At 63.7% G+C, this 14,887-nt stretch overlaps 3 protein-coding genes across 4 annotated transcripts; 1 reads left to right on the forward strand and 2 right to left on the reverse strand.

The window, feature by feature from the left end:
* Window positions 1-3,063: 3,063 nt before the first annotated feature.
* On the forward strand, window positions 3,064-4,501 carry RNF208 (ring finger protein 208). The gene has a single exon (XM_075558877.1). It carries the CDS (start codon window positions 3,588-3,590, stop codon window positions 4,374-4,376), a length of 789 nt encoding a protein of 262 aa, XP_075414992.1. The 5' UTR covers window positions 3,064-3,587; the 3' UTR covers window positions 4,377-4,501.
* A 510-nt stretch (window positions 4,502-5,011) lies between these two features.
* Window positions 5,012-6,881, reverse strand: LOC142458826 (ring finger protein-like). Its single transcript, XM_075559752.1, has one exon. The coding sequence runs from the start codon at window positions 6,724-6,726 to the stop codon at window positions 5,461-5,463; it is 1,266 nt and encodes a 421-aa protein (XP_075415867.1). The 5' UTR covers window positions 6,727-6,881; the 3' UTR covers window positions 5,012-5,460.
* A 108-nt stretch (window positions 6,882-6,989) lies between these two features.
* NDOR1 (NADPH dependent diflavin oxidoreductase 1) lies at window positions 6,990-14,855 on the reverse strand. 2 transcript variants are annotated; one of them, XM_075559749.1, is made up of 14 exons: window positions 14,626-14,855; window positions 14,358-14,435; window positions 11,355-11,452; window positions 9,762-9,860; window positions 9,590-9,691; window positions 9,306-9,509; window positions 8,970-9,091; window positions 8,671-8,891; window positions 8,498-8,605; window positions 8,287-8,401; window positions 8,032-8,178; window positions 7,791-7,909; window positions 7,498-7,592; window positions 6,991-7,374 (listed from the first exon to the last, which is right to left on the reverse strand). In XM_075559749.1, the coding sequence occupies exons 1-14, from the start codon at window positions 14,758-14,760 to the stop codon at window positions 7,230-7,232; spliced, it is 1,788 nt and encodes a 595-aa protein (XP_075415864.1). In that variant the 5' UTR covers window positions 14,761-14,855; the 3' UTR covers window positions 6,991-7,229. The 2 variants fall into 2 exon arrangements, with proteins under 2 accessions (XP_075415865.1, XP_075415864.1); XM_075559750.1 differs by lacking the exon at window positions 14,626-14,855 and having other exon boundaries at window positions 6,990-7,374; window positions 9,311-9,509; window positions 14,358-14,397.
* Between the last annotated feature and the right edge of the window lie 32 nt (window positions 14,856-14,887).

Raw genomic sequence — 14,887 nt, forward strand, 5'->3', positions numbered from 1 at the left:
AGGAACCCAAGTGGAAGGCGAATTCTGAGGATGAGGGCAACGAATGTATAAGGGTGCTTTGCTCAAATGATGTATGTATGGATTATGATGAGTTGTATGAGCCCCAATAAAAAGATTTATTAAAAAAATCTTTGAAATCTGACTTGATTAAAAAAAATAAAGCCTGCTTCTACACTTAATCTGTTGAGACAGCACCTCCCCAGTGATCCTCCACCTTCCTCACACCACAGCCCTTTATTATAGTTCCTCGTGTGGTGGTGACCCCCCCAAACATAATTATCTTCCTTTCTACTTCACCACTGTAATTTTGCTTCTTTTATGAATCAGGCGACCCCTGGGAAAGGGTCGTTGGACCCCCAAACAATCAAAACCGCTGATTGTAGAAGCTCCTCATGAAAAAATGGAACAGGCACGTGTCCTGGTATTATGAAAGCAGTTTCTGTTCGCAGGCGTCTTTTTGTCTTGGGGTCTCCAGGTCACATCTGAGAACCACATACTGTAGGGGTTGGGGTGGGGTCCACTAGCCTGCGTGTTGGTCACGTTGCCTGAACAAAAGTGGTTTGATTCAGACAAGATTTTAGCAGCGAGGGACCTGAGGAAATACGGGGAAAGCAACTGAAACTCACAGGCTAATTTAAGTAACACATTGATGTGTTATGATTTAGTAGCTCCCAAAATTTGAAGAGGGCCAGAAAAGTAGGTTTGCCCAGTCCCAAACAGGGCCAACAAAGGCAGCCGCCCTTTCTCTCCCTCTTCCCCCGCGAGCACACAATAATGCATAATTTCCACTTTGCAGAGAGAACACGTTACAATTGCGATTGGGTATCTTAAATGTGTGACATTTCTAGCCCATTTCTGAAACTGCATTTCTCTTTTCTGTATGGGGGCTAGCGTCCCGAGCAGCGCCCCCACACTCCCTTCCAGCGCCCTAGCCCTCGGCGCTGGGACCCCTCGAGGAGGGGCGGGGTCAAATCAGACGCGGTCTGGAGGCCAGGGTGACCGCGAGGCCTGGGTGGGCCCAGTCAGGCCAGTCTGGACACCCGATGGGAAGGAGGCACTAGCTGTGGGACGGGGGCCCAGGGCTTTGGGAGCGGAGACCCACTGCGCAAGCGCAGGAGCCCCGCCCACCACCTATAGGCCCCGCCCTTTGCTGCGAACTGGGAGGCGGCGCATGCGCACACCAGGTTTGAGAAGCGCTGGCGGCGGAAACCTTATTTCCCAGAAGGCTCTGCGACCCAGAGTTTTCCACAAGACCCGGTTCAGGATCTGCTGGCCTCGGACGACCCCATATTCCGCCTGGGCAGCCCTTGCTGTGAACAGAAAGTGTCCAGAAGACCCAGACTTCGGGGCGGGGCCTCACCGCAAGCCGCCAGGGGCGGGCCCTCTGTCGGGGGCGTGGCCTTCGCCCTGGTGGTCCGTGTGCCCAGCAGACTGCGAGCGCGGCCTCCAGCCCTTCCTTGGTCAGGCTGCCCCAGTCAGCTCCATCGTATCCGGGGTCCACTGCTCCCGCTGACGTGCCCCGCTCACACCTGCTGGCGCTGAGCCCTCACTTCATCACGAGGTCCCTCAGGACCCAAAGGCAGGCCCAGTGGCTCGGTGCCCTCCACTATGTTTTGTGCACGTGGGCTTCCTCAGCCCTCCTTCCTCAACAGGACAGCCTGAAGTTCACAGACGTCAGGGGCAGTGGCCAGAGGGCTCAGGACCCAGCAGCTGGTCGCAAGTGTGAGGGTGGGGGCCCCGCAGCCTGCCCTTCCCGCCCCCCCCACCGCTCTAGTTCCCAGCATGCCTTCCTCATGGACAAAGGGTGGATGCTGGGGCCAGGAAGCTGTGCCTGACAGAAAGGAATGGAGTTCTGCCGGGTGGGGTCCTGTCAACTCACAGCTGTGACATCAGGGCACGTGCTGGCCTGTGGGGTACCAGGAGGAGCCACTCCACCCTGGGGAGACACGTGCCCTCCCTGTGCCCTGACACCCGCCCATGGTTGCCTGGCACCTATCCAGTCGTTTGCCTGACCTTCTGTCCACCCCACCCCACTGTCCAGGTGACCTAGGGCCTTCACTCCATTCTGGGCTCCACCTTTCCAGGCCCACCTCTTCCATCGTGGCCCCTTGCAAGCCACAGCTGGGGCACCCTGAGAGCCAGACCAGGGGGCATGCCCAGTAGGGATTGAGCTGAAGGACAAGCAGAGACCTACTAGGGCTGGGGGGGTGGGGTGGGGGGCAGAACAGAGGAAGGTCGCCCACTGAAAGCACCCGCACTGGGGAGGGTCCTGGACCCAGCTTCCCAGAGACTCCCTTGTCCCTCCTCTCTGGTTTTGTGAGGCTTGAGGGACAAAAGCAGCCTTTCGAGGGTGACCAGATCCCAGGTCAGCCAGGAGGGGTCGGTGAGGGGTGGTGGCGCGGGGGTCCCTAAGGAGCGGGCAGCAGGCTCGGCGGACCGAGGGGCGGCCAAGAGGCTGGCTCCGCCCCGCAGACCCCGCGCGGTTTCCCAGACGGGTGGTGGCGCTGCGGGCGCGGGCGGGCGCCGCGCGCACTGCGGTCCCCGCGCCTCCGCCGCAGAGCGCGCCACGCTCCGCACGCACCTGCCGCCGCCGCACAGGCCCGAGCGCAGCCCAGCCCAGCCCCGAGCCCCAAGCCCCTCGCAGCCCTTTCCTCCTCCGAGGTCGCTGCGGCCCTGCCAGAGCTGCCGGCGCCACTGCAGAAGCGCGGCCGCCGCATCCAGGCCTGCCTTTCAGATAACCTCGGCGGCGGCGGCGGCGGTGGCTGCGGCGCGCGGCCCGGGACGCCAGGCTGGGGCAGGTGAGCGCGGGGCGGGGCGGCGGCAGGGCCCCTCAAATCGGGCCTCCTGCTCCTCCGCCGGGAAGGGTGGGTCCGCGGGAAGGTGAGCCGGCCCTGGGAGGGGGCGCTGGGAGGGGCTGGGTCTCCAGGCCGGCGGAGGTGGGGCTCCAGCAGCCAGGTCAGGGTCGGAGGTCAGGGGCTCAGGTTTTGCGCAGGAGGTGGGGGTTGGGACGGGCCTGGGGGTGTTACACCGGGCGCTGCCCTCCTGCTGTCTCTCCCTGCAGCTCGGGCCTGGCGCAGGCCTCTCCTCTCCTGCCGACGCGTCTGCGGCCCAGGTTCTCAGGAGGTTGGGGAGCAGGCTAGCTGCCTTCCCTGGGCGCCCTTCCCTGGGGCCATGGGGCCCACCTAGCCCCCGCCCGCCCGGATGGCCCGGGCCCGGGACTGCTGACTTCGGCCACAGGGGGAGCACCCCCCACGCCCCCTCGGCAGCTTTCGAAGCCCAGGACCCTGGGTGAGACCCCGGGTGAAGGCTCTAGCCCAGGGCAGCGGCCCCCACTCCCCTGCCCCAGTCTCCCACCCCCCCCACCACCCATTCCTCCTCCTCCTCCCAGGACTGGACCTGAGGAGCCACTGTGGCCACTCGGGGGGTGCCTGCCCTCCCAGGTCTCACCGGCCACCCCCAGGAGTCCACGGAGTGGCCGGGGTTTCCCCAAGGCCTGGCGGGACCAGGATGCTGCCCCCTTACCACCCCCACGTCCCCCCGCAACACCCCCGCCCTCCCGAACAACCAGTCTGACCACAGACAGCCGGATGCCGGCTGAGCCTGGGCCCGAGGTGGGCAGCGGCTGGCCTGGCCTCCTCATGTCCTGCCTGAAGGGCCCCCATGTCATCCTCAAGATGGAAGCCATGAAGATCGTGCACCCTGAGAAGTTTCCAGAGCTGCCGGCAGCACCCCCCTGTTTTCCCCCTGCACCCCGGCCCACCCCTGCCCTGGCACCCAAGCGCGCCTGGCCCTCAGACACAGAGATCATTGTCAACCAGGCCTGTGGGGGGGACATACCTGCCTTGGAAGGGGCGTCCCACACACCACCCCTGGCCCGCCGGCCCCGAAAGAGCAGTGCTGAGCTGGGCTTCCCTCGGGTGGCGCCTGACGAGGTCATCGTGAACCAGTATGTGCTGCGGCCCAGTTCGGCGGCGGTTCCAGTGGCCCCTTCGGTGGCGGGGGGCGAGCCCCTGGAGTGCCCCACCTGCGGGCACACTTACAATGCCACCCAGCGGCGGCCCCGAGTGCTGTCCTGCCTGCACTCCGTGTGTGAGCAGTGTCTGCAGATCCTCTACGAGTCCTGCCCCAAGTACAAGTTCATCTCCTGCCCCACCTGCCGCCGCGAGACCGTGCTCTTCACGGACTATGGCCTGGCTGCGCTGGCTGTCAACACGTCCATTCTGAGCCGCCTGCCCCCTGAGGCACTCACCGCCCCAACCGGTGGCCAGTGGGGTGGCGAGCCCGAGGGCAGCTGTTACCAGACCTTCCGGCAATATTGTGGGGCTGCGTGTACCTGCCACGTGCGGAACCCTCTCTCTGCCTGCTCCATCATGTAGCTGCCGCCAGCCCTCACGCTGCTTCTCCAGGGACCCACCCGCCCGCTGACCCCTCCATGCCCACCGCAACTTCTATCCCACCCCAAGTGGTACTGTTGCTGCAGCCAACTCTGCCATTAAAACTCTTTGCCAAAGTCTGCACCTTGTTTCCTGGCCTGAGGCTGGCTCCCTGGGCCATGGCCTGCGCCTGTGCTGACAGGGGCACATGGGGTGCAGGCCAGAAGGCAGCTTGGAGCTGCTGCAGGGCACTCAGGTGGGCTGCCTCACTGTGCAGCTGCTGCCATGGCTGGGCCTGCCTGAGAGCCTGTGGACCTGCGATGGCCCCATCGGAACAGCGCTTGGGTGGAACAAGCCCACCTGATGAAGGACCGCAGGTAGAGCCAGCCGCCTCAGCCCCGCCCCTGCTGGCCACTGGGCCCCACACTGAGGTCCGGCTGCCCCTGAGGGCTGTAGGGCTGACTTCTGGGCAAGCGAGCAAAGGTCTGAGACAAAGGCAGGCTTAGCTCATTGTGTTGGGGGTATGAGGACCCCCAGAACACCCCTGCCTGTGCTTGGACCACCTAAGTCTGGAGGGGTCTGGGAGGGTGGTGCTGACAGGTGGTGACAGTAATACTGCCAACAGCAGGAGTGGCAGCTACATTTTAATGAGAACATCCATTGCTGAGCAAGGCACTGCCCACAGGCTTACTCCCACCCCACAGGGCCCCTTCCACAGTTCACAGGGGCAGTCCATGGATAGCGGGGCTGAGCTTGGCCTCAGCGCTCTTGGGCAACCATGCCTGAGTGGCCCTGGCCATAGCTATGGAAGGCATCGAGCTCCTGGTGGCGGGCAGTGGATGACACAGTGTCCCTCAGTAGCCCTGACCTTCTCAGGAAGGGGGGTGCATCCACTCCCTGTGCTGGATGAGGACCACCCTGGTTCTTCCTGCCCAGCTCAGTGGTCCCAGTGTAGCCTAGGGCAGTGGCAAGGGGAACCATTCCCTCCAGAATTGTCCTTGGATGCTCTGAGGTCCAGTGTCCTCCGGCCCGGCCACAGCGCAGCTCGCTCTTATAAGCCTGGGTCTTTGGCGCGGCTGCGGGGCCTTCAGCGGCTGGCACGCTCCAGCAGCACGAAGAGCAGCGCTAGTAGCAGGAGCGGGGTGAACACAAGCAGCAGTCCCAGCAGCTCCAGGGCCAGCAGGCTGAGGAGGGCCAGGCGCCGTGCGCAGGCTCCGCGGTCCCGCAGGGCCCAGAGCCGGGCGCCCAGGCGGGGTGGGCAGGGCAGGCAGGGCAGGCAGCCGTGGCCGCCCACAGGCCCAGCCAGGAAGCGCAGCTGATAGCGGTGCTCCAGGGCGGCCCAGAAGCCCCTGCCGCGGCCGGGCGGCTGGGGCGGCGTGGCGGGCGCCGGGCGCTGGGGCCCGTCGGCCTGCAGCAGCTCCTCCTGCAGCTGGCAGATGGCCCACTCGAGCATGGGCGTCTTCTGGCGGCAAAGGGGGCAGCGCACACGGCCCAAGTCGGCGCTGGGCACCGCGCTCAGCAGGCGGCCCAGGCAGCCGGTGCACAGGCCATGGCCGCAGTTGAGCAGCGTCAGACGGCGCTCGCTGACGGCCGCATAGGGCTCGGTGCAGATGGGACACTCCTCGCCTTCCGTCCCCGGCGCCTCCTCCGCGGCGCTGGCCGCAGCTGCAGCCCCCAGCAGAGGCTGCCTTTCCAGGAGGCTGGCACACAGGGGCGCCTCCGGGCCTGCGCTGCCCTCTCCGCCGTCTGCCCGCTCTTGTCCTGGGGAGTCCTGCCACTCGGGGCTTAAGGAGGTCGGAGGCGGGCTGGGGGGTCCAGTGCTGGTATGTGGGGGTTGAGACCCCAAGGCTGCGAGATGTCCGGGGCTGTGAGGGTCGGGGTCACCCTCAGGGTCCGTACGAAGTCTGGGCTCCACCCTCGCTCCAGGTACTGACCTTGCGGTGGGCGGCCGGTCCCCTCCGCGCTTGGAGGAAACTTTGTCCGGGCCCTGGCGCCCTGTGCCAGTGCCAGGCAGGTCCTGGGCCAGCGGGAGGCCGTCCCGGACTAAAGCGGGGCCCAAGCCCAGCCTCGGCGCTGTCCCGTTACCGTGACAGCTGCAACCCACCAGCCAGCAACCAACTCTGAGGATTTGTAGGCAATGGGGCGGGTCGGCTCCGCGGCAGGATTTCCCAGCGGAGTGCTGGGAGGCCCCGCCCAGGGGTGGGGGCTGACACAGGCCCGCCCCCTGGGCTGGCTGGGGCCCACAAAGGGCCTGTCTTGCCAGTTTGGTGAGGCTCCATGCACCCGCCGCTGGGCTGTACCCGTGTTGCTTCAGGGGTTGGGTCTTTTGAAGTGCAAAGCAGGCGAACAGCATGCAGGGATCAGACCTCACTGGGATCAGACCTCAAGGTACACTGGGGGAAGGGGGGACGGTACAGCCCAGTCATTGGGCATGAGCCAGAACGTGTGCACGCTCTCAGGTGCACACCTGCACGTACGTCCACAACGTCCTGAATGCCCACACTCATATGGGAGGGGCTGACCTGCTGTGGACGTGCAAGGGACCCGCCCATGCCCCAGGTGCAGGAAGACACAGGGAGCCATGATGTCTGAGGCCCAGAGAATTTATTGCGCCCCCCTTTGCCAGGGAGGTCTGCCCTGGGGCACGGGTCCTGACATTTCAGTGTGGCCCTGGTGACTGGGACCTGGCCTGTCCACAGGATGTGGGGCAGGGCTGGGGGCCTGGACCCTGGGTCACTATTCCTCCAGTGAGGGAAGGGCCCACAGCCTGGCTCCAGCCAGCCAGAACCCAGGGCCAGGGCAGGGGCACTGGGCTGTTGAGGAGGATGGGCACGCCCTTGCTCAGCCTGCGGGGTTCTAGGCCCAGGTCTCGGCCTGGAAGCGGAGTGCGCGCTGCAGCCCCGTGAGGTAGCTAGCAGCGTCGGGCCCCGACAGCCCGCCCTGCTCCTGGAAGACAGACGTCAAGGCCTCCGTGACCTCGGCCGGCATGGACTTGGCATTCCTGAAAGGCGGGGTGAAGCTCAGAGTGTAGTCCCTCCTCTGCACTGCTCACCCATCCGGTAGTAGTAGGCTCCCCCAGCACCACCTCCTTTCCCACCTCTACCCTCCCCACCCCATCGCTCACCCAGCCAGGTAGAAGTAGGCTCCCTGTTGGTTTATAAGCTCCCACACCAGGGGCCCGTGCTCCCTCAGCCGGTGCTGCACGTACACTTTCTGCTGCTGTGGGGTGGCAGGATGGGAGAGGTGGGTACACTCCCAGTCGCCCTGTGTCCCATCCTCAAACCATCCACACCCCAACCCCCTGGAGAAGGGGCAGAGCCTGCAGCCTGTGCCTGGCTCTGACCTGGGGGGGATGGAGATGGAAGTCTGTGTCCCCGCCCAGAGGGGCGGAGTCTGCAGCGGTGCCCCAGCACACACCTGCTCCCTGGAGAAGGCGGTAACCAGCGTGAGGCAGCCCCTCCTCTTCAGCTCTTGCCACTCGGCCTCCCAGTAGAAATCTTGGTCCCGCTGGCGGCAGCCAAAGAATAGCACGTTCCCTAGGAAGCGGGCAGGGCAGACTTGAGCCAGTGGGATCTCCATGTGGGGCCCCTGGGGAGGGCCGGGGTGCTCACAGAGTCCTGAGAAGCAAGCTGCTGTCCTGGGATCCCTGCATGCTCACCGGTCTGGCCCCTGGCCACTCGCTCCTGGATGGCCGCTCGGAAGGGGGCCACCCCAGTCCCAGGCCCCACCATGACCACTGGTGTATCTGCCGTCTCTGGGAAGGTCAGGCTCCCAGGCTGCACCCACAGGGGCACCTGGACAGGTCCTATTGCAGTGGGGAGAGGAGTGTGAGGAGGCAGCAGGGCTGGCCTGAGGGGGTCTGCCTGAAGAGAAGGGGTCTTGGGACCACCCCTGCCCGGGAGCAGACAGCTACCTTGTCCAGGGTCCAGAGAAGCTAGCCAGCAGGAGCACAGGCCCCGGCGGGGCTCCTTGAGGCGTGTCCAGTACTGCACCACGGCCACCAGGATCTGCAGCCGCCCAGGGAGGGTCTGGGAGCGGACAGCAGCTATGAGCTGGCCACTCGGTACAGGCCTGACATGCCCTGCCCCCACCCCACATGGAGTCCCCCAGGTGCCAGGCCTCACCACCAGGGAGGAGGCGATGGAGAAGGCGCGTGGTCGGATTGGGGGTATAAGGTCCAGCAGGTAGTCGGGGGGCACGGCTGCCGCTGTGTGAGGAAAGTCACAGAGCACCTGGGGGGGCGTCCCACAGACTGTCTCCCTCTCTGGGCTCCGGCCCCGAGGCCGCCCGTGCCCACCTCCAGGACTGTTCTTCGGGGCCGGGTGCAGTAGGCGTGGAGGGCCTCCTGGCCCCCTGCTGAGCTGAATTCCAGCAGCTTCTCCCGCTCCAGCTCATCTGGGGAGAGGCTGGCCAGCAGCTCAAAGAGGGAGCGGCGTGGGACGCCGGCCACGTCCAAATACCGGCCCACCAGGTGCCGCACGGAGCAGGGCTGAGGCAGCCGCGCAGGGCAGGTAGCATCTGCAGGGGTGGGTGGGGTCACTTGGGGCATGGCAGGAGGTGCCCATCCTGCTCCTGGCCCACCTAGCCCTGGCTCACCTGGCTCCCGGGGCTGCAGCACAAAGTTCTGATCCGGGTCCAGACCTAGCAGCTGGCAGAACTGCTGGACGTGGCTGGCCGAGTTCTCGGGCTGGATCAGCACCACATCCCCAGCTGCAAAGCTGTGTGGGAGAGCAGTGGGGAGATGTGTGGATAGGGGCAGTGATAGGTGTGTCAGTGAGGGGGTATGGGGGGACCCATCAGACACCAGCTCCCCCAAGTGCCCTATATCCCCCAGGTGGGGAGCGGCCTGAGCTGTGTTCTTGTGTCTCCCAGGACCCCCAACCTGCCACTGCTCTGTCACTGTCAGACCCTGGCGCCCATTCATGAGCCCACCTGACCCCAGAGCTAGCGATGTCGAACTCGAGCAGCCGGACGTCCTGGAAGTGTGAAGCACCGGTGACCCTCTGATTGGAGACCATGGGTGCCAGGAAGGGTCGGAGCTGTGAGGGGGGCTCTTGAGGGCCTGCTGGGGGTGCCTGCTGCTCCTCAGTCTTGGGGGTCCCCGGCAGGAAATGCAGGGTGAACTTGGAGGGTAAACTGTGAAGAGGGTGTGTATTCATCATGAGGCCCCCAGGACCCCTTGCCCACATCCCTGGGTGCCCAGCTGCTGAACTCACGGGACGCCTGGCGGGATGGCACTGAGGCCAGCCGGTGATGGGAGGCGCTCCTGCACCTGCACCCACAGCTCTCGCAGCCAAGGATCGATGGCGGCATCGGGCCTGTGGGAACAACGGGCTCATGAAGGCCCCCAACAGCTGTTCCCCTCCCCCTGTCCAGGTGCTTACTCACCCCAGCTCATGCTGGTCATCACCCAGGCAGGCGGGCAGGAGTGCGCAGCCCCCAAGCTGCAGCAGTCGGCGGTGCAGCTTCTTGGCCACAAAATTGAACCTGTGCAGGGACAGAGCAGGGCTGGGGGCGGGGGCAGGCCCGATGTGGGGCACAGAGAGCCAGGTGGCCCTGGGGAATGTCCGTCAGGGTCCAGAGGCCTGGGGGGTGGCAACACGGAGCCCAGGAGACCCCATAAAACGGTTGGGGTCTGGGAGCCAGGGCAGCCCAGCCACAAACAACCTGCCTTCTCTCTGATTTCTAAGCCATCACAGGAGGCTGAGAAGTGGAGCTGTGGGCTGCAGTGCCTGTGCCGGGGTACTGAGAGCCCAGTGCTGCAGTGGAGTCAGGCCAAGGGTCCTGTGGGTCTGGTCCCTTGCACACCTGCGCCTCGGGCTGGATGACCACAGTCTGTGCAGGACAGTCTCCAGGGCGAGCTGGGTCACAGGGCCAACTCCAGCTTGTCCCATGAGTAACCAGGTTCCTCCTGAGCGTTCCCATGACCCCACACCGTGTGTGGGCCAGTGGAGGCCCAGCAGCCCTTGACCCACAGGTTGGACCCTTGAGAATGCAAGCCAGGCAGCACTGCCCGTCATTTAAGACACGGAGAGACTCGGGGTGTGGAGAGGTGGCCATGAACTGAGGCAGAGCCCTTTTTATGGCCTTTGTTGTGATTCTCTGACAAAAAGCCCCACACACCTGCCTCCACTCCCTCAGGTGTGCCCCAGGTTGAGCAAAGCTTCCCAGGGTACTTTTTGTCTGGTCTTGGGCTATAGTCGGCCCTGTGATTGGTCGGTACCCTTTGCAAGGGTTGGACCGGTACCCTTTGCAAATGAGGGACTATAGCCTGCTATGCAGATGAAGTGACTGTGACCTACAGAGAGGCGATTGGTCAGTGGGACCCTAGTGGGCTGTCCCATCAAGGAGCTGGCTTACAAGTAGGCAGCCTGTGAGCCGGTGGAGGGAAGCCGACAGGGAGAAGCTAAGTGTCAATGGCCTGTGTGCAGCTGGAAACTGGTGCAGCAGCCTGGCAGCTGCCCTGCAGCAGACTCGTGAATGCAGGCACTGGCCCACGGAGCTCCCGCAGAAGCTGGGAACCTGGGAACCAGGAGGCCCTGGAGGAGAGCCGGGTTGTGCTTCACCCTGGGGGAGCTTTCAGGCAGGGCCTGCATCACAGATTAAGGAGTGAGCAGAGGTGTGGCATGCCTAGGGTTTCTGGCTGGAGCTGGGAGCTGGGGGAGTCTGAGCCGTGCTCCCAGGGCCAGGAGGGTGTCTTAGCATTGCTCCGAAGCAGGGTAGGTGAGGCCATCCTTCTTTAGGGCTGGCAGTGCCCAGGGGCTGCACCCAGGCTGCATTGTTCTATCTGTCCATCACAGGAGTAGGCCGGCAGCATGGCGTGGTCTCTGTGCTCTTTCTGGAGTCTCAGGATGTCAGAGTGTCACTGGGCAACCAGGGGAAGTCTTGTAAGCCCTCCCTCCCCTCCCACTCCTGGGGACCTACCCACACTGGGGGTGCTTGGGGGTGAGGTGCTGCTGTCACGGGGCCCTGCTGACTCACTTGACATACGAGGAGTCCCCGAGGCCCAGGACCGCAAAATCCACCTGGCAGAGGGAGGTCGGTGGCAGGTTCTTCCGGAAGATGAACCTCCAGAAGTTCTACAAGCAGAAGAGACCCCTGCTGAGAGCAGCTGCCCCTCAGGGGCATGCCCAGGGCTGCCGCGGTGGGGTCCCAACACTGAGTGGAGGGGAAGGCCAGGCTCTGGAGGGCCCCATGGGAAGAAGGTAACAGGGGCGGCAGCAATGATTTACAGAGGCCAGACACCCCGTGAACAAGCCTGAGGAGGAAAAGTGACTCCCCGTCGCCACCGAGGGGCCCGGGGAAGCCGGCATTTTCTGCCCAGGGGAGCCTGGCCCACTAGCTCACCTGGACTGCCAAGGTCTGAGCCTCAGACCTTTTCATGCCTGAGGGCGTCAGGCAGAGGGGGCCAGTCGGACTGGACATCTCACCCCTCCCTGAGTAGGGCCCTAAACACCAGTGCCACTCCTCCCACCCCAGGTTGGGGTTTGCTCGGGGCCTGTCATCTTAGGCAGGTCGACAAGACCCAGGGGCCCTGAAGGAATGACATTAGCCAGCTGGGCCCCTGTTCTGAGCCTCACTGTCACCTGGGCTTTCCCAGCAGGGTCACGAGCTGGCCCTGGTGTGTGCTTGCTCGAGATCCCAGGAGGCCTCCCTCCTCCAAGACCACTGTGGAAACGTGGCTGCTGGGCCCTTGCCCACGCACTCCGGTGGCCTTGTTCTGTGCCTGGGAAAGGGCCTCCAGGCTCTGGTTGTTCCTCAGCTGGGCCTCCCCCTCCTGAGCTGGGACAGCCCGTCCTCTGCTCACTCTGACCCTTCAGGGATCTCTGGAGACTGGCACCTTCTGTTTGTTCCCCGTGTCTCTGCTGTTACATGTGCCGGGAGAACCCTCTGGCTGCCTGCCCGACTCCCTCGGGCTTCTCTGCCTAGCGCCAGGCTCGGCTCTGCTCTGTGACCCCTCGGGCCTGTCCCCAGCGGTCTGCCCTGTGACCCAGAACCTTTTCTCACAGGGGCTGCGTAAGATGCTGTGGGGCTGGGCTGGTGGACTGGGTTGCTGGCAAGGAGGAAGGGTCTGTCTGCCTGGCTCCCTGGAGAAGTAAGTGTCTGCCTGCCTGGTAGGCACCTTGTCTGCACCCACCCAAGGGGCCTAGGGTGAAGCTGGCCGCCTCCCTGCCCATGGACTTCAGTGCTGGGAGGCTTCCCTGGCACTTGTCTCCATCTGCGTCCACCTGCCATGACTGCTACCTTCCCTCCGCTGTGTGCCCCCAGCTGACGGCCCTCCACCTACAACACTCTCTCCTGACACACCCTGATTTCCACGTGTCATGGACTGAATCTGTGGCCCCATCCAAGCCCCTCTCCAAGTGACTAGGGGGCCCCCAAGAGTGTGGTGGGTTAAGGGGGGCAGTCTGCTTCTGCAAGGGTTCACAGCTGTGGAAACATGCTGGAGGCGTTCTACTTGGCCCCAGAGCCCCTGCTGCCCTCACGTAGGCTTTCCTCTGAGTTCCCACACTCCGATGTTCAGTGTGGCCTGGCAGGGGGCTGGCTCCTCCTTTCTCACACCTCACCCTCCCCTTCTGAGTTCCCAGACTGACTGTCAGCCACACCAACATGGAATGCTAGCCCAGACCGATGGGCACCTCTGTCTGGCCCCATGGAGACTGGCCTTCTGATCCTGTGCTGACACAAACCTGAACTCAGGCTGGCTCTGCTTTCTCCTCATTGTCCATATTCCCATGTCCCCTTTTCTCTGGGGTACACCTACCTGCCTTACCCCCAGCCACCCCCAAGTTTGGGCCACACATGGCTCCCAGGCAGACACACAGCGGTCTGCTTAAAATACAGGATTCCCCAGCCCAGAGGCGACTGACCTCCTGCCTCTCCCACCTGAGATGTGCTCTGCTGCTGCTGCAATGAACTGCATCTTGCTCTCCCCATGGCGGGCGGTCTTTCTCCCTGCACAGGCAGCTCCCCCTTCCCAGGCCCGCCTCCCCCTACTGCCCTCCAGGGCTGCGCTTAATGCTTTTCTTCCACAAGCTGCCCCAAGCCCCAGGTGGAGCAAGAGGCACCATACCACCTGGCCCACCCTTGGCAGCATGGGTTCTCCAGTACTTATTTGTCCACCCATCCGGCCACTTTGGCCATACTGTGAGTTCAAAAACCCGGGTTCCTATTGACCTGGCTTGTAGAACTCTGCTGCCCCAAGCACTGCTGATCGTAAAACCTCTCGAGAAGCAAGCTGCCACAGAGCAACTGATGGGCTTGAATCGCTGACCTTGCAGTTAGTAGCCCAGAGTGGAGTCCTTGTGCAACCATGAGAGCAGACACGTGGCTGCCCTGTTCCAGCTGGAATCTGAAGTGTGCTCAGTAGGTGGCTACAGAGCATCCGCTGAAGGTCAAGCAGTCCGGGACAACACAAGATGCATTCCAGACTCGCAGAACCAAACTCATGTAAACAATATTAAACCCAAGCCCAAGGTTGCTGCCTCTGTCCTGACTCTGACAGACCCTACAGGGCAGAGCAAGAATGCCCCCTAAGGCCTCCCAGCCTGTGATGATTCTAGGCATTCAGTCACAGTTGCCTCCTGCAGAGCGGCTGATGGATTCAAACCTCCGATCTTTGGGTTAGCTGCTCATGAGAGCTTAACCCCTGTGCCACCAAACTCACTGCCAATGAGTGGACTCTGACTCACGGCGACCCTGTGGGGAAGAGCAGAACTGCCCCTGTGGGTTTCCGTTTCCGAGGGCCACTGGATACACAGGAGAGTTGACCATGAAGAAGAGATCATTGGGTCCTGAGCTCCACCCAGAGATAATGGCCTCCCAGGCTTGGGGGGGGGGGGGGGTGGCGGGCGCAGGTGAGGCCCACAAGAGTGTGTGTGCAGTGGACACAGGACACCTAACTCCTGTGCCTCTGTGACTCCCAGGATGATGGGGGGGGGGGAGGGCGGGCTGGAAAGGGGGACCGGATCCAATGCACCTCACCTTCATATTGTCAGGGGGGTCTCCTTGGCCTGAGGTTGCACAAACAAATATCACCAAGGGCTCGTTAATCAGATGCACCTCAACAGAAAGACACAAGGGTAAGCTCTCCAGCTGTGAAGGTCCGGATGGTTGCCACGTCCCCCAGCCCCTAGGAGGGTCAGGGGCTCACGTGCACTCGGACTGCACCCTCCTCCCTGGGTCCTTCGTCCCCAGCGCTGTGGGATCGATCAAGGACCCCCACCAGGCGTAGATGCTCGGGGGTCCTCACCACTGGGTAGGAATCCAGGGACAGCACCCGGCAGCCCAGCCGTCGGCGGCGGGCCTCGCGGCCCAGCCTCTCAGCCACATCCTCAGCCGTGCCGGTCTGGCTACCGAAGAGCACCAGAAGCCGCGGGCTCGACATTGGGGCGCGGCCCGGAGCCGGGGGGGTTCTCCAGATAAAGGACGCCCACGGAAGCCGGGAGCTCACGGGGAACCCGGCCGCGGGGGCCAGCTCTTGTTCCGGCTTCCGCCGCGGGCCGGAAGTGACG

The sequence above is a fragment of the Tenrec ecaudatus genome, chromosome 10, assembly GCF_050624435.1.
Source record: "Tenrec ecaudatus isolate mTenEca1 chromosome 10, mTenEca1.hap1, whole genome shotgun sequence".
NCBI classification, from domain to species: domain Eukaryota; kingdom Metazoa; phylum Chordata; class Mammalia; order Afrosoricida; family Tenrecidae; genus Tenrec; species Tenrec ecaudatus.